The following is a 21,423-nucleotide window of genomic DNA, read 5'->3' on the forward strand; positions in this document are numbered from 1 at the left end:
TCTCAGATGTATTAGTCAGATCTTATGTCTCTTCTCTATCCTCACTGTCAAACTTTGTCCCTCCCTGCTTTGTATTAAACAAAAGAAGGAAGCAACACCGCTCGTTTATTTGTATTAGCCCCCAGACTCTTCAGACTCAGGATCGGTTCTCCATCAGGTTGAAGCAGAGAAATAATTGTAGTCAGAGCTCCACCTTGTGGGAGGGCAGTGTGCCTACAAGAGTTAGAAAACTGACTTGGTTTTGATGTGATTTTACACAAGGGTAGCTAAAGCTTCAGCCTACACCTTTAAGGTCAATAAACCCTTTATTTTTTTGTTTTTGTTTATTTCTATGGTCTTAGTTTTTTGAAAATTGTTGATAACAATCATTAATGCATCATGTATTTGCATTTAGGTACATCTTGAGGCTAAAGACATGAAAATAGTGCAATACAAACAGCCATTCAAAGAATTTCATGTAATATCAGCAAATTGAATAAAATTATGCATGTGAAAAATCCTTAATTAAAGTTACACAGATTGTAACAATTAGGATTGAGACAGACCAAAAGTAAGATGTTTATATAACCTTTATTATAACCCCAATCACTTGATCTAATAAAACAGATTTTATTGGACTTTCACACTCATGGGAGTGAAGTTGTGGTGGTCATGAAGATTTCTGCAGCTACGAGTCTCTAAATCAAAACAATGAAAAGCAAAAGACATAGTTTCATGATGTTGTGAAGTACTGGGGGATCATGGGAGTTGTTGTCTTCTTCACAGAACACCAGTGCAGATGAAAATCTGTCAGACAAGGTAATGTACTACATTTTTCTGCACCTTTTGTTTAGTAACGTTCCCTGACTTCCTTTCTCATGCTCTGATGCAGCATCTGATGTTTTCCCATAAGTTAGAAATACAGATAGCCATTAAATAAAATTACAGATTTGTCTGGATTTGAACTTTATTGGAAAGTACACAATGCTTTTTTAAATTGCTTTTAGACACTTAAATGCAGAAAAGTTACATATAACATCTTTAACAACTTCACTCTTCTTTAACCCGTCATTTCCCTGATCCTCTGTCCTCTCTGCAGTCTCTCACGATCAAAACATGCCCTTGTACTTGTCCTTGTCCTCCTGGTTCTTCTCTTCCATGCGCATGTTCAGCACAGCCAGGTCCTTCTTCACGGCCTTCTTCATGCCCGGGTCCAGATCCAGCACCCTGCTGAAGTCCTGCCGGGCCTCCGCCTCGTTCCAGACTTCCATGTGGGCCTTGCCTCGCAGGTAGAAGGCCTTCACCGCACCTGCAGGACATAATACAAACACATACATGTTTGACAGCAGCAGCTCATGCGAGGGACATCTATAGTTTTAAACAAGACAGGAGTGTGTCTTTTACAGCCTAGTTAGATTCACATGTGCATCTATGAAAACCTTTTATAGGGTCAGACTTTTATAGATTTTACAGCTACTCTTAAAAATACACATACACACACAGAGTGAAAACACACCCAGCTTATTAAAGGCTGAATAAACTGCGAGGCTTTAATGCTTACACAGCGTGACAGTCTCTCACACTCGTACATAAACTGTCTGGAATGTGATTATCTACTTAGCAAAGAAAACTTTTTCTGCTTTAAAATGTCTACATGACCCCTCAATTCATCATCAGTCTATGTCGGTGTCAGACCTGGGTGCTGGTTGATGATGTCGCTGGTGTGTTCGATGACCTCGTAGTACTCTTCCATGCGCAGCAGACACTGGCAGTAGTTGAGCGTCAAGGTGTTGCCCATCTTCTCCAGCTTCATCCATGGGACCTCCCACGCTTTCTCCTGAAGTCGAAAGCAGTTCAGATGGACGTCTGTTGTATAGAAGTAAATACATTTCTGTTTTCGACACACTCACCTTGGTCTGAATGTTCTTGATGCAGATGATGGCCTCTTTGTACTTCTGTGTGGCCTCTTGGTAATTCCCTTGTTTGTAGAGCTTGTTCCCCTGGCCGTGCAGCACAGGGACGGCCTTCAGCCTCTCCTCATCACTCATAGCCCACGTCTCCCTGTTGTACTCACTGGGCTGCTGCACCTGCCAATCACACACATACATATATATGGGAGTTTGTTCTTCAGTTTTCTAAAGATCCGTGTGGACGTCTCTTGTCCTTTCTCACCTTGAGCAGCTCCAGGACAAAGTAGAGGGGCTGTGGTTCCTTCATCAGCTCGTCCAGGTCGTCGTAGCCCAGGCTGCTGTAGGCGAACATGTTGGCCATACCACATGTATGGATGTGCCAGTCGACTGGGTCTTTGCCCTCTGCGATGCGCCTCATACTCTTTGCAACAAGCGGATAAACACCAGTGTGCTGAATAGGAGAGAGGAGTCAATATTTAAAAGAGAGTCATAGAAGTAGAACGCCTACATAATGAGCGTCTTGCCTCACTGTTATGTTACTGCTACTGCTAATCTCATGAGTTGTTCCATTGTTGGCTATTCATTTTCCCACTGAAGTGATCATTGCATTGCAAGTATTTCATATCTTGTGATTACAGATGACATTTTGTTACCTTTTTATTTATTACCGATTAATTTGACATTAAATATATTAAAGATTCATTGTAATTTAAACTGAAATCACATTATCTCCAGTCTAATTCCTCCTATAACATGCCAACTTTGCCCTCCTCTGGATGGGAGTAATACTGCACAACATATGCAAGGGACTGTGTGGTGCAGCCATGTTGTTCAGAGGGGTGAATAAACGCTCTAAGCCCCATCACATCTAATCAGAGTGGAGGGGAGTCAGTGGTGCTGATTCAGCAGGAATCAGAGCCGATTAGGGAAAAGTGAGGCTGCTGCAGATTAATGACAGTATGCCTCAACCCATCTGTCTCTGACACACACACACACACACACACACACACACACACACACACACACACACACACCAGACCAGACATAACAAATTATAGCTTACATAAGACACAAATACTTTAACACATATACAGAGGAAGTGTTTTTGCTTCATAACACCTGTCTCTGATACGGGGGCATATACGTGTTTGTTGACCAGGTATCTGCATGAGACAGCAGCTTTTATAACAGGAAGAGGACACACACAGACAACGTTCAGCAAGACAAAACATTACTCATGAAGAAAATATGCAGGGAATTCAAAGCGACAATAAACTGAAAGTGAATCAGATGTCCCTGAGACATTGTTGTGAATGTTTGTTATAAACCATTTGTGTTACTATTATGTGGGTGTTTCCACTGCAGCCTGTTGATCCACGTTCTGCTCTGTGTTAGCTCTGTGCAGCCAGACAGTGACGCATTTTCTCTTATTATCTGCTCCTGTGTTCATTTTCTTTTTTATGGACAGGAGAGTTGAATATATTGTGATTTTGGTCTGGGCTATAAATGTACAATGTATGTAACTGGCACCGAGGGAACTTAACTTAGTAGATTTACTCAAGTACCGTACTTTTTGAGGTACTTGTACCCAGGTTTGGGAGGTTTACTTGAAAAGTGTATTCCAATGAAGTTACGTATAATCTGTTAAAAAAATGAAGTATCACAGGAGTATCACAATAATAAAGTAATGTAACTTGAACTTGTTACTTTCCTTATTGATTACCTCAATACCAAACATATGGATAATAAATATGAATATACTTAATTTAATCTTAATACATAAGTGTATATTATGTATTTGGTTTCACTCAAGACCAGAGTGATGTTGTGTGAGACTCATGAAGTGTTGTCGTGAAGAATGTATCTGTAATCAGATTACATATTTACTTCTGTAACCGTAATGGAATACAGTTACCTTGTTGTTGTATCCTTATTACGTAATCCCGTTACACGTATTCTGTTACTTGTCAAGCCTGCTTGAGCTTCTCTTTAGTATTTCTATTTTCTGCTACTTTTTGGATTTTGGAGGCAAATATTGTACTTTTACTCTATTACATTTATATGATAACTTTAGTTTCTAGTTACTTTGCAGATTACATGCTGCACTAGAGCCAAAGTAGTACATTTTAATTTAATTTGACCTCTAGTATACATTATATGCATACATATAAATAGATGGATGATTTGTTTTCTATTCTATTGTACTGTGCTCTCAAACAAAACAAGGTAACACAGCAACAAATTAAAACACAAAGCAGTTGGCGTTTGCTAAAAATTTTTTTTAGCACTCACAGTGGTGTCACACCAGAATTCAGCCACCTCACCGATCCTCATGGAGGACATCAGGGTCTCCCAGATGTCCAGTTTAAACATGTTGCCGACCACTATCTCCATGGGCGTCCCGACCACTTTGCTGTCATCTATCACCGTACGATCATCATCACACAGCTGGGTGCGGAAGTGGAAGGTCACCTGGAGAAAAAAAGTCAAATGATGGAATACAAACCTGTGCTTATTGACTTTGTCTTTGTCTGTATATGACATGAGACTCAAAGATTTTATGTTTTCATCTGTGACCATTTGTTGGTTGGTTGTTTTGTCAACAGGATTACACAAAAACTGCTGATTTCCATGAGACTTTGTTGGAGGATGGGTCTCGGGCCAAGAATAGAAGAAAGAATTGGTGGTGATCCGGATAAAGGGACAGATCCAGGAATTTTTTCTGACTTTCTTTGACACTGCAAGATTGTTTTTCAAGAGATTTTTATTCATATCTCATGGAATAATGCATGGATCTTGATGAAAAATGATTTTGTTTTGTCTTTTAACATATTGCTATTTTATTCCAAGAGAAGCTAATTACATTTTACAATGTGATCAGACATGTAAAAGATATGCATGTTTTCTTTTTTAGATTTTATCTGCCTTCCCTTTCCTTTACAACAAAAATGGACAAATAAATAAAACTAAATTGAAAACTAAAACAAAAAGAGCGGCATAAAGCTGGCTTGTTAATAAATTGGACATAAATTGGGGGAAAATACTAATAACAGCTGTGGCAGCTTTAGAAGTGACTTCATTTCATAGAAAGGCCGAATAGTTGGTGCGTGAAATGCAGGTGATCACAAACACCATAAAATTAAATTGCATGAGGGAAAGCTGTCTCAAGCCAACAGTCGCTGATAGACAAAGTGTAACATGTTGTAACAGGGGAGTAAACACAAATGAACATCAGTCTCAACAAAAAATGCTATGTCAGCAGCTTCTCACAGCTCAGTTACTCAACAGGGCAGACAGACAGGAGGAAGGGCAGGCATGCCGAGGTTGAATGGTTGTATAACGTCCAAGGAAAGTGAAACCATTAAACAGAACTGGGTGTGCACTGTGTTGCTTTCATGAGCTTCTTCCATAATTCATGATAACAGCTCCCTCATATACAGCGCCAGTATAAGCGAAGGCCGATTTTATAAACCTGGGATGATGACAAACACGATCAGACAACCTTCAAGAGCAGTCGAGTAGATTTCCAATAAATATGACATTTTTCGAAAAGGTTAATCTCTCAAAGAAGTTGAAGCTTTTGTTCTTTAAAAAATAACCACACAAGTTGTATAACAGGATTCTTAAGGTTAGACTTATTTTGCAAACCTGACACAGATGGTTCAGAGAGTATTGATTCATTTGTGAAAATATTGTTCTCATTAAAGGAGCATTGAGTGATTTATGTCCTCTATCAGCCTCTACTGGCTGCCAGTGGGATTTTGCAACAACATGAATGTGCCTCTCTTCATCCATCTTGTTCAGTTGAACTAGCTTAAAAGTGGCACAAATGATTAGAAAAATTAAATCCATAAATCTCAAGTAATGAAACCATGCATACTGAACAAGAAAAAAACATTCAAACCTGTACAGAAAATATCACGGTTCTGCTTTTCAGCAGGCCAAGAACATTCTTGTAAATACCCTGTTACTAAGTGCTCTGTGTGCATACAGCACACAGCTGAATTGATCCTATATAACATAATTTATTAGAACAAAATTGCATATCTATGTTAAGTCGACACAATTTATAGTCAAAGACAGGAAAATGGAGCCTCCTCTCATTTTTTAATGCTTTGCAACAATTATACCAAAGTCTAGACAGACTGTTGTTCTGTCTTCTTTGATGAAGGTCATGTGATGCACAGTGTGATAATCAAGTGCACACAGGATGTTCAACTCTAATTAGATTTAGAACATTAAAACTCTGAGAGAAATATTTTAATCATCCTCTGAAATTGGTCCAATAGAGAAACCATACAAAACTGATATTTGTCTGAAATGAGTGACGTAGCTGTGGATTCAAACTCCTTAGTCTATAACTAATGGGGAAGTTATTAAAAAAGTCAGTGTCAGTGTCAGTGTAAATAAAGCAGTGAAGGCCTGCAGTACCTTTGCCCCCGTGATGAGTTTTGGGATGTCTCCGGTCCCTCCATGCAGAATGGTTTTCTTGATCCCCTCCAAACCCATCAGCATCGTATCCTGCATGTCCGACATCTTTTTTCCTTTATTGATATGGGTCACCTTATATTAACATGCATAGATATATCTTACGATTAGGTCTGTCTGTATGTTGTGTGGAGTACAACACATGTAAAAGGGTGTGGATGACTCGGAGGTGTTGTTCCTGGTGGATTAGGTCGGGATAGGGATAATGAGATTAGAAACTTCTCCTTACGTTTCATCATCTCTCGTCATCAGCACTTTCTCTGAATGCTGTCAGACGACAGAAACATCCAGAAAGGATGAGAAACAGATTCAGGATGAAAGAAACGTGAAGTGGATTCAGTTTTTGGAAGGAGTGGCTTGTACAATTTGCCTAATTCAGTGACTTGAAGTATTTTAATTGGGCGTAAACTTACCATTTAATTCTATTCGATAAGTGAACGTCAGATGCAATAAGTTTAGTAAGTTTTTCATGTTGAGTCAATGTGAATACATTATTTAATTACATTTCTAGATGATATTTATTAAAGGAGACAAAATAACCAACTTTAATGTGTAATACTTGAAAATTAAACACTACAAAACACATTATGTTTATATAGCAGTTCCCTTTAAGAGGCAATGTGTACGAATTTTGGTTAAAAATGTAAAAATGTACTAAAATTATCAACAGAATGTGAATAAATAGCAGTTTTGACATTATGGTGTCTGTGTATTGTGTTGCAGGGATATCTACTGAAGTTATCATGCTAACCAGCTAGCCTCAGCCTGTTGGAGTCCAAAGCTCCTGTGCTAGTGGTGTAAACGCTAACACTCCCCTGCTCCCCAGACCCCGAGCTCCCAGTCCGAACTGCTAAATGCACGGCTAACTGGGCTAACTAGCTAGTGTTAACAGCAGTTAGCGGTAATTCTGGTGATATGCTGCCCCCTATTTGTTTGGTCAGTTATCGGGCCAGGGATAGCTGGTTAGCGTGCTAACTTCAGTAGACATCTCTTCAAACCAATACATGGATGTGTTGACATAATGAATACTTTTGTTTCTTCACATTTTGTTGATTGTTTTAGTTCATTTTTGTTTTTGTGAACTAAAATTCTGACATGTTGCACCTTTAAAGTCACAGTTTTAAGCACATTTTTATTGTCTTTTCAGTCGATAGGTTTTTTTTAAAAAACATTTTTTCCGTTGTTGTTGTCTGAGGTGTACATATAAATGTCTGTGGGGGTCATGAATCCAACCCCTGACTATTCCCTGAGACCAGAACGAATGTGTGTGTGTATGTTTCAGAGAGAAAGAAAGTGGGAGAAAGAGAGAAAACAAACACAAATATGTCTGTGAGAGTAGGACATGGTTTCCATTCCAGAGGAAATTTCCTGGATTTATGTGGATGTGGTGATCTGAACAACGCCGAGAATACTGAGAAACGGTGGAGCAGACAATTACTGTATGGACTCCTTGACCTTGTCTATTAAACATCTGTCTCCCATCTGGGCAGTGTGTGTGTTTGAGTGTGTCTGTGTTTGTGTGTGTGTGTGTGTGTGTGTAATCCAAGGCTCCTGTAGTGTTTGCTAACAAAGTCTGCAAGCAGTTTGAGGGGGCAATTATTCTCAAACATTACCCAGTGTTAATGCTTTATTCCCGACTAATTGCACAAATAGAAAACCCCATAACTGAACCTTGGCAGCGCTCACAATTGTATAACTTTACAGCTCTGTGTTTCCTCTGTGAAGCAATGTGGAGGAATATTTCATCATGAATTATCAGGCAAGGCTGCTGTCTTATCTCTATTCAAATAAGTCCTCTATATCCCTGGAAAGTGCTGCAATGTACTGTCAAGTTTGCCTTTTTTTTTTCCACTGATGTGACAAACAGGATTGGGCAACAGTTTGGTATGTACTTGGCAGCTCTCCAAGCACAGGCAGTGAACAGATTGTACGCTCTCTTGTGGAGGAGGTCGGCAGTGCAGCAGGAGTCGGCCCTTCTGTTCTTGATCACGTCGGGCCCAAATGATGAGACGTTTATGTGTGATACTGGGATACTCAAATACACTTCATCTGAGAGGACACAATCGAGGTGGCAGCAGGGTGAGTTGGAAGATTCATGAGCAGTATCATTATAATATCAACAGCTGTGACTATATGGGCAATAATTCCTCAATCCGATTGAAATAATTCTGATTAACGATTCCAACTTAACTGTTATATTCACACTAAATATCAGATAAGATGTGTGTTTCAAGGCCCAAACGAATTCAATCAGAACTTGTTTGATGTGCGCAGAGTGGTTCCACTTGCTGTGAGAAATACAGGAAAGAAACACGGGAAGATGAATAATAATAATATTCTTTTCTTTATTGAGAAAATTCAATTAACTCATTCATTGAATGTCGATGAATGAATGAATGAATGACTGCCTTCCAGCGTTCTTGCCAGACAGAAACAGAGGAGGTTATTATGTGCTATTATATGTATATTTTTCTATTGAAGAGATTTTCAAAGGTTCACACCACCCCTCTCGGTCAGATTGAAAGTTAAATCACTGCGGATTGAGGTGGTTACATGAGGCATTTTTATTCTGATTATTCATGAATTTTTAAGGTCCATGTAAACGCAGCTACTAACTGCATGCTTGAATAATTTAAAGAAGAGGTAAACTGTTTCTACCTCTCTCTGGATTTTCCTCCTCCATGCTTCTCTGTGGGAAAATTGGGCATATGGTGGGTTTGCTTCTCTTGGACGACAGGTTTGTGTTGCTATAGTTACAGCCTTTTACATCATTATCATATCTGTGAGTTAAAAATAAAAGTAAAACAGTGTGATTAATCTTCATTGTAGGACCTCTGTATGTAATTATACACCTAAAAGATGAGGTGTTGTGCTGAATCATGGTCTCAGTTTGGTAATTTAAAGTTGTTTCCTCCACTCTGGTCATTTCTCCCACCAGTGAGGGGAGGGAAGGCAACAATCCATCCAACCTGTTGGAAAGGTAATACTATAACAATGGTGTGTGTTGTAACGCAGGGCTTTGTGTCAGAGTGACTCATATTGTTTGCGTCACACCGCCTACACCTTTCTCCACCGCTCTGCCTGTGCGTGTCTGGGTGCATTTGTGTGCGTATGCATGCATGCACATCTGAATATGCTGCATGTACACTGTAGCGTGGGAAATCCACTGTGCCAGTTTGCTGGACTGCGTGCTCACGCGTCTTTGAGAACAGGTTCAGCTACAAGCGGTCTTGCCAGCGGGAGGTACACCTCGGTCTCCATCATGTTTAGCCCTGCTGGAAACCCTTCGCTGATGCATTAGTTCCACTTTCAGCAAGTCATACTCTATTTCTGGAAAGTACAGTCATGGATTTCCTGGGGAGGAGCCGTTCCCTGTGTAAGAGCCATTCATTCATATACATAACGCACAGGGGAGGGCTCCTTCCATGACGCACAACATATACGCACATAGCATAATGTTTATGGATGTGTAAACCTTTTGTGCTGCCGCTGTGGGAAATGAGGCTCAGAGCAGGCGAGGGAGAGAACAAGGAAGAGAGAGGGGGGAGAGAAACAGACAGAAAAAGAGAGACAGAGAGGGAGAGAATATTTCCTTCTGATTGACACAGAGCTGACACAGCAGATCTAAAAGGCAGAGGAACATGCCAAAAGAGCAGTGTGGAGGTCACGATGCAGGGCTGCAAGGTCACACACAGACACACACACACACACACACAAATGCGTATGTGTGTGTGTGTGTGTGTGTGTCTGTGTGTGACCTTGCAGCCCTGAAAAGTGTTTTATGTTTTTACTTTTATACTCCAATACATTTATTTGTCTTACAATGACCATAAGAATATTGTTTAACGGTAAGTTTTATGTGTATTGTAACATGTGTAAGTGACCGTATTGTGTGTAACGTGGTTACAGTTAGCACCATCATGACCAGCAACAGCATTAAAATCCTGCAAAGATGTTAAATCATTGACAAATAGAATCCAGTTTACTATAAATCTCACCTGTCTGTCCACCGGGTTTGATTTTTTCCACAAAAATGAGGGACTCATTGCGTCACAAGACACATCTTCCATTGTGCAACCAAAACAGGAAAAGGCATTGTTTTCCCCGGTCGCTATCCCCAGGTAACGGTTGACCAACGGAAATAACTACACTCTACACTGCAAAAGAAAAAGTACCCGCTTATGGAGGAGGCCAAGAAGGCAAAGAGGGAAAATGAAAGAAATCTAGGTGAAACAGGAGAGGACAGATGAGTATTCACTTGAGGGAGAGCACCCTGGTGTTGTGTCAAAGTCTGTTCCCCTGCTGATGTGTTTCCTCTTACCACTGGGTCTTCAGACGGTTCAAATCTGGCATTCTTTCTGCTAGATCAGTAAGAAACAAAACCTGTGCACTTATTTATACAACCTGATGTTTGACTCTGCCTTTTCATAGCACTAAGATCAGGATTTTGAGATCAAATTGGGATTCTTATGGTTGTTTTTTTTGCTTTTGACAGTAGCCAGGCTGCTAGCGGTAGCCATTTTGGTAACTCTCGCAACAGTAATACCACAGGGGAACACTACGAGGTGAGAATTTTAAAAGTTGTCTGTCACCGTTTTGAGTAAATTTAGTTGATTACACTTAATTTGACTTTTACTTTACTTTACTTGCATTACATGATTTTTCTCTCTATGTTCAAATTATCTGTCCATCCTCTTTCCTTTATGATATTTCAGAACCTGACTATGCAATACCTCATAACAACTTTTGTGCAATACTTCCTGCACCTATTCACTGTCCCATACATCAACTCACCTGTTCATTTTTGTCTGTGCAATATCATGTGCAATACTGTCATTTGAAGCATCTATGCAGCATTGGTTTATACACACTTGAATATGTTTCTCTTCTTACTGAAAGTCATCCAGTAAGATTTTCATTTCGTTATGTTGTGGTTGAGTCACTGAATACCAGTCAATGGTTTGCCGTTAGTCACAAGCTATGAAAGCTTGCTGGAACAGGTGAGGAAGCTGAGTAACAGCTGTACAACTGTACCAACTCCTACAAACTCAACCTTCCAGTTCAACTGTTTATTGTACTGTACTGTACTGTCCTATTGTCTGTATTTTTTAACATCCAATTGTCCTGTCTTTTTGTATAGTTATATTTCACCAATAGAAATGGGGGAAAAGCTGTCCAAGTGTACAACAAAATACAATTCTTTATCGAAAAAGAGAAACAAGTGAAGGACATCATCAAACAAGTACATTAACTAATGTTTTAAGTCAATATTCATTAAGCAAGTTAACATTTTCTTCTATCCAATTACAGCTTTTTGACGTCACATTGCAACTGCAGTCATATGAGGCAGTGCATTAATATACTGTAAACGTCCAGATTTCACCACACTGTGTCATTCATAAGGACAAAACATGATGAATGAGAACAATAAAATGTATTCCTTCTTACTCTTCTACTCCACTGGATGAGGAAGTGAAATTCTTAAGATTTCCAGTCCATCCCTCATATTTCCTCCAAAGATTTGAAAAGGATAAGTGAGATGGCAGCAGTTCAATCAAGCCAGTCATATCCTCCAGGCTCAGGGGATTTCGTATTTGGATCTTCTATTCAACTTTTTAAACTGTGCGTATGGCTTATTTATCACAGTGACCAAAATGGATCAAAGCTGTGCACACAACTTCCATTCATAGATTACAGATGTCTGTGGAATTTGAACAATCACCCGCTCGGCTAAGCCCCGAACAACGTGTCTGATAAGTTACGGGTAAATGAGACTCTTCTGGTCCTTGTTGGTATGCATCCACCTCATTATATCTACGGCATTCATAACACAGGTGTTCGTGATATGAAATGTTCCACTAGCACATATTTCTAAACTTCAATTTCCTTGTAGGTCACAGAACAGAACCTCCCGAACACGTCGTAAAGTTCAAAACATGTTAATGTTTTTCTACGGCCGGATTAACAAACAAACATAACAAAATAGATTTTTCACCACTGACTGTATAAAATGTGGCTGGAGGTTGTGAAAAGTGAAGCCAATGCAGAAGTGCTTTAAAACTGCATTCTTTCTGATGAGCAGGAGGCAACTCCACTGGTTTCAAAAAGAAGTGGGATTGTATGTAAGCTTATGAGAAAATGACCCTTCTTCTCACTTGGTTTATTACCTCTAACAGAGCTGGAGCTTGTTTAGAGCCACACGTCAGTGTGACTTTCTGTGTGGCTCGCTCCTTACACCTTGTAGTGTGTCACTTTAAGAACTCAAGAAGTGCATAGCCATGGTAATGTAGCGGCATGGTTGGTAGCGTTGGGTCAATGTTTTGTTGTTATGGAGTGCCATCCTGTTGAGTCTGCTTGTTAGTGCTGCAATAAATCTCCATTTGCAAGTTATTTCGATGTACTGACGATATAACGTTACGCAAACAGCTCCAAACAGTTCCTATTGACTTTATGGTCTTAATTGCGAGTTTCTGGCCTTCTTCTATACGGCATGATGTTCATTTAGTAAATTATGGTCCCACTGAGAGTAAAATACACAATAATAAAGGATGGTATGTTTTAGGGTGTGGCTACCTTGTGATAAGTCCCTACCAAGGTGACCACCAACTCTTTGGTCCAAAATTTAGTCACTTCTGGCTAAACCCTCCCAAATAACAAAACAAAAAACAAAAAACAAGATGGAAATGGCCGTAATGCCAAACTCAGGGCTTCAAAGTAGTAATCAACAAATCAATGGGTGACATCATTGTAGGTTTACACTTACTGTATATGCAAAATAGATATATTAGTGTTTCCATATTCAACCAACAGTGATATCCACTCTCATCCCTGTGTACATTCAAGTTATTCATGCAGAGAAGCACAACACTGACATGTGCAAAACAGCCCACAAGCCCAAGCAAAGGTCAGAGGTCAGAGACTCTGTTCTCTAAACCACTGAGACAGAGCACCCTGCAGTACCTCTTCTGACCAGTAGGAGGGCTGCTGGATAGCTCATTATGTGTGTGTTTTTGTGTGTGTTTGTATGTGTGTGTGTGTGTGTGTGTGTGGGCGCTGTAGCTGTCCTGACTTGCAAAATTCTCAGGAACAGCCTGCACTGGAGTCCTGTGAAGTCATGCAGTGGGTAACGACAGGCGAGAAGTTTCTGGAATTACACATAAACTCAGATTCCCGAGGTGTGCACATCAATTGCATCATAAATTACCTACAGGTTTACTCGATGCCATCCCCGTGGAGGAAGATTATAAATACTCAGCTCACTAACTGGTTATTTCCTTTTGCATTCTGTGGGCTGTAATCTTTTAGCCTGTGCACAAGGATTGTTTTCCTCTGATATTCACGTCCTAATCCCCGCTCTCGTCAGAGCTGCTGGCCTTTGGCTCTGCGGCTCTTCCCCAGCCACAGCTTCCCCCTGACCGGGCCCCTGCCGTCCTGCTCTCCGCCTGGCCCCGACCTTTAGCAACATACCAGAACACATAGCAGCCAGGACAAAGGGCAAATGCACACGACGCATAAACGCGCTCATACAGTACATACCGGCTCTCTGTTTCTTATGCACACACTAATGCAAAGGTGCCCTCTGTGGCACAGGAAATATTGGATCGAGGTCTGTGATGTGCAACAAGAGGGGGATATAACTTCAACTGAATACACACACACACACACACACACACACACACACACACACACACACACACACACACACACACACACACACACACACACACACACAGACTCACAGCATGGTTGCTGACACAGCCACCTTCGCAGTTCACACTATCACATGAGCTGGGTTACCCAGGGTTACCAGCTGGCTATGGGGGAATATTCTGGGGTAGAAGTGGGGGCTGATAGATAAATGATAGCCATCCATCCCCCGCAAAATGCAAACCACTTGCTTGAGATCACAGTTTATACACTTCATACACTTTTCTTTCAATGTTTTGGTGTACTTGTACTTTTAGCTGCAACCTTAAGTAACAAGATATATTTCTGTCATAAAAATGGGGGACTTAAAAGAGACACCATAATTACAGAAAATAGCAACTGTCAAAGATATCCTAGCTTTTAGGCCCTAACATGCGTCAAGTCTCAAAAACACTTCCCTCGATGCGACATGATATTATCTTTCATAAGCCTTAAAAAAATCCACATAGTTTCAAACCTATATCTTTAGTTTGTTACCAAGGATTTCTATTAAATAAGTAGAGGGTCTGAGCCCAAACTGAGATTTTCTTACTGGTTGTTTTTATATAACTGTTTTCAGGGGCTGAGCAGAATTTCCTCGTTTTGTATATTGTATAATACAGTATAACATGTGCGATCAGTGTTTCTTTAAGAGCTAAGTATCCCTGGAGAAGTATAGTTGAGTAAACATCCGCACAATGAACATAACCATCTGCAGAACTTCATCACACTCCACCCTTATATAATCCCATTAAGGCATCATTTTTATAGCTTCCTTAAAGGAGACATATTATGCTCATTATCAGGTTCATAATTGTATTTTGGGTTACTACTAGAATAGGTTTACACGCATTAGTGCCCAAAAGCACATCAGTTTTCTCACACTGTCCAGTGCTGCAGCTCTGTATTCCCCCTCTGTCTGAAACGCTCTGTTTTAGCTCCTGTCTCTTTAAGACCCCCCCCTCCCGAATACCCAGTCTCCTCTGATTGGTCAGCTCACACACGCCTGACCCAGCACCGCTATCAACAACAGAGCAGCTGGGCTTAATTAATTCTTACATGCCAAACTAGCTGCTAGGTATAAATGTCATGTGATGTCACAAAGTCACAGAATTAACTTGTCCTATATAAAAGACTGAAGGAAAGGAAAAATGTCTCCTTTAACCTCTTGATTTTAAGGGCAGGGTTATGGTTCAAGAGGTTATTTTAGAGAAATCATACATGTAGCTGTAATGTCTCTTAAGTTGTCAATGGTGTCAGCAGTAAATGACAGTATTGTTTTGATGAGACACTTACATAGACAAGGCAAATCCTCCTGCGCCCCTGCTGTGGGTTAATAGAGCTGATTGACCTGTGCAGACCTAATCCTGCTATTTACTTACAACAAGGTTTTTTTACCACCTGGATGATAAACACAATGTAAAAGAAACCCAAATACAGATGGAGATACAGAAACCATGGACAGAAACATTAAAGGCAATACAACTTATTGTCATTTTACCAACTCAATTCTTGCAGTAAACAGACTTTCCTAGCACCAGATGCATTGAAGTTTTCCACATAAGGCAGAAAACAGCTTTTAATGCCTATTTCAATCAGCTAATGACAAATGCAAAGCCCAGATCCATTAGCTTTGTAATGAAGGTGTTCTTCTTTGTACCACCTCTCTGACCCAGTCTCATGTATTATGCTTCAACTATCTATAGCAACACTTTCCTAACTGACGTCACTTTACAAATCTTTAAACAACAGAGACGAGTAACTGCCATCGCCTGCAGCAGCTCTTTTAGCTGCAAATTTTCAAAAAAGTGTTTAAAGCACTGTTAACTTTTTAAAAAGATGTTTCATTTCCATCTGCCTTGACCTCTTTTTTTACTCCTTGAGTTATCAGTGAATATGCAGTCAAATAGCAGGTATGTCCCATTTGAAATTCAATTAGAATAGTTCAATGCTGTGTTTTGTGGTTGTTATTCAACCTGCTGCAGTTGTGTCAATGTTCTGGTGTTAGGCAGCTTGATTAATGGAATTGCTCTGGCTTATGGTTTCATTGTCTGTCCTTTTCTGGTTTTTGTCCATGAAGTCATCCTGTTACAAAATCCTGCCTGTGCTTCCGTCACTACTCATTGTTTAAAGTAGTCCTGTGCTGTGATGAAGCTATGTGACGGTGCCGTATTGACCTTTTCTGCCGGGGCCGGCGGGGATATGAGAGGGGGAAGTAAGATATTGAATGCGATTGAAGTGCAGCCAACAGAGAGCGTCAGGATCGACCTGAGTATTTCCCCCAACAAGCTGGTCTAATCTGTTGGTTGGACCGGGCCAAGGGATTAAACGGGTGCTGTTCAGGGGCCATCCTGTCTGACCTCAATACACTTAACCTGGCCCAGTCCTTAAGATAAATCGTCTACCTGTTTGGAAGCAGATGGATGAAGCTACAAAAAGAAGCAGGAACTCCACAATGGAAAATAGTGAGATTAAACTTATGAAAGGCCCAGTTGGGGATGCAGAAAAAGATTTTTGTTTAGTCATGATGTACAGTCTTCATAGAATTGATAAATCATATTATATTTTTTATTTCTTGCTGAGACATGAGACAAAAATGAGAACACGAGAAATGTGAAACCTTCAGATTGACTTCTGCACATTTTATTTTGATTGTAACTTGCCACCTTGAGGCGCACTGTACTGTATATCTTTAAAAGGAGACTGTGCTGTATTGCTTTGGAGCTCTGGAGCTAAACCAAGTTATGTGAATAATGCATCGATCCCAGCCTTACAGTATCGCAGTCCACTGTTACACTCTGCATGACTGAACACAAACCCAGTGAACTTGGAAGTCTCTGCTAACACTCCCGGGAGAGATTATCCACTCAGAAGCCCTATTTCAAACGCAATGTCATTTCCTAACCAAGGACGACCACTGAAATAGGCGGATGTTTGACTGGAGGAACCTGATGGCGAGCACGCCCTTGTGGGAGATGGCAGCGTCTGACGGGGGCCTTAATATGGACCATGTGCTGTCAGAGGGCAGGACGGTGCTGAGTTGGTCCTGCTCTTCATGAGCAACTATTGACAATTTCCTCAAGTATGCGTGAGATGCACACAGAGAGGGACACTCCCAGATACACACATGCACACACACACACTTTTTCCATCCTGGTGAGGCTGTCGCATGCAGCTAAAATCAAAGGTCAGCCTGCTCCCACATGGCGAGCAGACACACTATACACTTGCATGCATACTATCTATCTATCTATCTATCTATCTATCTATCTATCTATCTATCTATCTATCTATCTATCTATCTATCTATCTATCTATCTATCTATCTATCCATCCATCCATCCATCCATCCATCCATCCATCCATCCATCCATCCATCCATCCATCCATCTATCTATCTATCTATCTATCTATCTATCTATCTATCTATCTATCTATCTATCTATCTATCTATCTATCCAAGAAAAGAAAATAGTGGTTACAGCTAAGTTCTTGCTTGCTGAACCTTCCCACTTCAAACGCCCCAAAGCTGCCTCTGGTCATGGGCACGCATCCAGAGGATGAAACCAGAGGGTGGGTTCAGCTTCCACTTTTTCACTCGAGTAAAATTAGAGGAAGCTTGTAGGTGGTCTACGTTTACTACTTACAGTGAGAAGAACACAACCTGAAGGAATGTGAGCTTCATGCATGTTTGAAATGTACTTGGTCAGTTTTTTAAATGATCTCTCAGCCCTCTTTTTGTTTAGTTCTGATTTTATATGTTAAAGTCATCGTTATTTTGTTTGATATGCTTTTTTTCTGAAAGTAAGATGAGAAAATTGATACCACTTGCAGCTGGTTAGCTCAGCTTAGCAGACAGCTAGCCTGGCTGTCTGATGGTTAAAAAAAGCCTGCTAGCACTTCTTAAAGGTTAGATATATAACATTTTGAACAATAATATAGGAGCAAACACGATTTGATATGTTAAGGTGTGATGGAGTACTGTAATGGCGTCTTGAACAAAGAGACAAGCTGAGCTTCTCTGTTCATTGTTTTGGTAGCATGGATGTGAGTAGAGAGTCCCTCTCTGTCTTCCCCACATCTGTGACCAACATGGCCGCCTTGTAAGAAACTTTCGTATATACAGCTAATCAGCGCACTAAAATATGTTTCCTGAAAACATTTAGGCAAGAAATAAGATGTAGTAACAGAAATTTTATTCATATTTTACATTACACAACATTGTTATTGCTAACGCTAGCTACCTAACATTAGGGCAGTACAATGTGCGCGGCGCATACTGTAGATGCTATTGGCTGACAAACCTTGTTAGAAGCTGGAACCAACTGTCCTGAATTTTTACACAGATTTTAAACAAACTTGACAACATTTCCAAAAAACAATTTCTTTAATCATGCAAAGTGTTTTCACCTCCTGGTGCCAAACATGCAGTCAAGCCGCAGTAACCTTTTAATGTGAGGGTGAGATGAAAAGTATAGCAGAACAATGTGCATCCGTTTATAAGCGAATGCGACCACAGTATGCACACGTGAATTACAAGCCGAAGTGTATCCAAAAAAGATCCCATGTTTGTTCCTCTCCAAGTGCTAATAAGTAACAGTAGCTTGGAAATCCTAGACGGCCCCACGTTCACCAGTCAGTCCCTCTGCCTCTCTCTCTTACAAGGGATTAAGTTGTCAGGTTACATTGAACTCTGAGCGCCCTCCACCCAGACAAAACTGTCTTAAGGTGCAGGCCGTCCAGTTATTTATAACTCTGTTGGGTAAGCCTCCACTCTCCACAGCCCACTCCAGCGCATAGACATGTATGGGCCTCTGTGTTCTGATTTATTATGTCGACATCGCTCTGGCTGTGTGTGTAGAATAGTGTGATACTGTATCTTTCAGTCTGTGTGTGGCCATCACAGCCATTTAACAAGACTGTCTGGCCACTACTGGTCAGACTTTCCAAAGTATTACATAATAGGCCTTCAGTGAAGAGCACCAGACTGACAAGAGCACCTTTGCTGACGTCACCACACACACACACACACACACACACACACACACACACACACACACACACACACACGGACATGCACAGTGAATTAGGAGTGCAGGGTGCAGGCAGCAGATTGCAGACACACAATACCGCTCCTCTTTCCTTTTGTTACACTATCCTACCTCCCACTCTCACTTGTCTTTTTCCCACTTTCTCTCTTGTTCGCCTCACAGCCCACCTATCTGGAACTGCCGTCTATTTTGGGAGCTCGGTGCCGGCCAAGTATCGGCTGCAATGTGTAGAACACATCACGAGTAGGGGCCCCTTTGAGACAGGATGCGTTCTGGCTTAAGCACAGTGGTAAGTGGGTGTAGGCTACTTTGTATAATCTCTCAATCCCTGGCTGTACTTTGGTTATCAGATTGGATTTTTAAACCTTTTTTGACACATTTAATGACGATTTTGTCTTTGATTCGCCATTAGACAACTAATATATCCGATATGCAGGGTTGAAAATCAGTTTTCTTCATTTTTTTTCCTTCTGAGTGGATTTTCACCTGTGTGTTTCCACATCCATGAAAAAAGTCATCTTAGGTTCCTGCGAAGGCTGAGTTACTGGTGCCAGTAATGTGCTCTTCATACTGTAGGTCCTCATGATTTATGGCCCATTACACGGTTAAATATGACAAAAACCTCTGAAGACAGCTACAGTATTGACTGTTTCAATAAAATGTTCATTTATCAAAGCTGTGCGGCCCCGGCTGCATGAGACAAAGCAGAAGACGATGGTGATATATCCCCGACATTTTAAATAAGACCATACAAGCCTGAAAAAAAAAAGACTGCATGAGGAAAACCAGACCTCACCACATCTCAGCTGCTGACATTTCTGCAATTACACTTAAATTCTTGTGAGCGTCTTGCTGACATTTTTGTGCATTTCACCATTTTTGCAAGCAAGTGAATGCTTTTATCAAATCAATGTGTTTATTTCAAGATGTATTTGCACTTTTCTGTTTTTGAACAGAAACCAGAGAAAACCCTCCGGAGTGTGTCTGTTCATCTGTGAATACACTGAGCATGTTTTATTTATAGTTATATATCTTTATTTATATATATCATGCAGAGACAACTGCTGATGCAAGGCTTTCACACAGTATCTCGTTTATGTCTGCAGATCATAACATATCTCATTTTTAAGACATTTTAAAAACATTTTTAATGTTTTCAGTGATTTACAATGCAACAGAATACTGTCAATAAAAATCACTTCACATCAAAGTTTTATTTCTTACATCTTTCTGCCATATTTGTGTGTATAAGTAGTGAAACAATAAATCTTACAACATTTAACTCCTGTGCAATAATATTTTGATGGATTATCGCAACAGATTTGTTCATTTTTATGAGCGTCTGCGTCACTTTTCTTGTATCTTATGTTTCTGCCAGCTTTAAACTTTGTTAAATTGACATAATTGTCAGTTGTGGGGTAAGGACAGTTTAAAAGGTTAAAACAAAGTAAAAAAGAATGAGCAAAAGTTTACCAAAACAAACATGGACTCAGTGACAGCCGTGAGACAGTGATTCCTCTTTGCATTCCTCTGTTTTTTAATTCATGTGATTCACAGCAGAAAATATATTTTTTGAAGTTTTCAAATCAAAGATCACAGCTGTCGTCTAGACAGTGCGTTTGGTATATTTAGCTTTGTGGGTTGTGTAATGGTCCCTGAAATTGTAGTTTTTCGAGAATACAGAGTATTCCAACAGCTCCCCATAGTTTACCTCTGCATCAGCTGAAAAGAAAAAAAGTATTTCTCACTTCAGGAAACCATTGCTGTGCAACTGAAGCTGAAGTCCCTTCATTTTTTTAATAAAACTAGCCTCAGTGGCTGAGTGTGAAAGGACATTTTATTAGAGCATTGTGTTTTCAGGATGTGACAGTGCACCTGAGACCTCATTAAAATATGGAGGGAGTCCATTCTTCTACTTATGCCCACATCTAATTTAGCCAAAATGACACTTTCCATCCAAATTTCCAGTCCCTGACAAATCCACTTCCCCAGATTGGAAATTTAAAGCAGCTGCCACAGATTGAGACTTTTCATATTTTCATAACAGGCTAGATGAAGGACAAAACACTCAGTACACTCGATATTATTCTATTACCCTTCATCCTCAAAAGGGACAGAAGCTGACAGAGAGCAGGAGACTTTTAATAAAGTCTTACATCATCACATTTGATTTTGTCTGTCATATTAAAAATGATCTGAGTGAATATAGAGAGAAGAGAATCCTTTCTGAGTTTCTCACAGCAGCTTCTCCTCTTTTCTAAACTTTCTATTTGACCATCACATGCATTACATCACGTTATCTACTTAGT

The 21,423-nt window shown here is 40.2% G+C and overlaps 1 protein-coding gene across 4 annotated transcripts; it reads right to left on the minus strand.

Moving 5' to 3' along the window:
* Positions 1–1,088: 1,088 nt before the first annotated feature.
* Positions 1,089–6,425, minus strand: aipl1 (aryl hydrocarbon receptor interacting protein-like 1). Of its 4 annotated transcripts, none has more exons than XM_073492465.1 (6): positions 6,321–6,425; positions 4,182–4,361; positions 2,152–2,340; positions 1,890–2,066; positions 1,675–1,816; positions 1,089–1,288 (listed from the first exon to the last, which is right to left on the minus strand). In XM_073492465.1, exons 1-6 carry the CDS (start codon positions 6,423–6,425, stop codon positions 1,089–1,091), a joined length of 993 nt encoding a protein of 330 aa, XP_073348566.1. The 4 variants fall into 4 exon arrangements, with proteins under 4 accessions (XP_073348566.1, XP_073348572.1, XP_073348586.1 ...); XM_073492471.1 differs by having other exon boundaries at positions 4,182–4,337; positions 6,321–6,416; XM_073492485.1 differs by having other exon boundaries at positions 1,675–1,744; positions 6,321–6,416.
* Positions 6,426–21,423: the final 14,998 nt, after the last annotated feature.

The sequence above is a fragment of the Pagrus major genome, chromosome 2 (genome assembly GCF_040436345.1).
Source record: "Pagrus major chromosome 2, Pma_NU_1.0".
NCBI classification, from domain to species: Eukaryota; Metazoa; Chordata; class Actinopteri; order Spariformes; family Sparidae; genus Pagrus; species Pagrus major.

Excerpts from the sequence above, each read along its gene's own strand:
- aipl1 (XM_073492465.1), bottom strand. The coding sequence starts at position 6,425 with ATGTCGGACATGCAGGATACGATGCTGATGGGTTTGGAGGGGATCAAG. Across the intron at positions 2,341-4,181 it reads AATTCTGGTGTGACACCACT|CACACTGGTGTTTATCCGCT; the intron begins GTGAGTGCTAAA and ends TCTCCTATTCAG. Across the intron at positions 1,289-1,674 it reads CATCATCAACCAGCACCCAG|GTGCGGTGAAGGCCTTCTAC; the intron begins GTCTGACACCGA and ends TATGTCCTGCAG.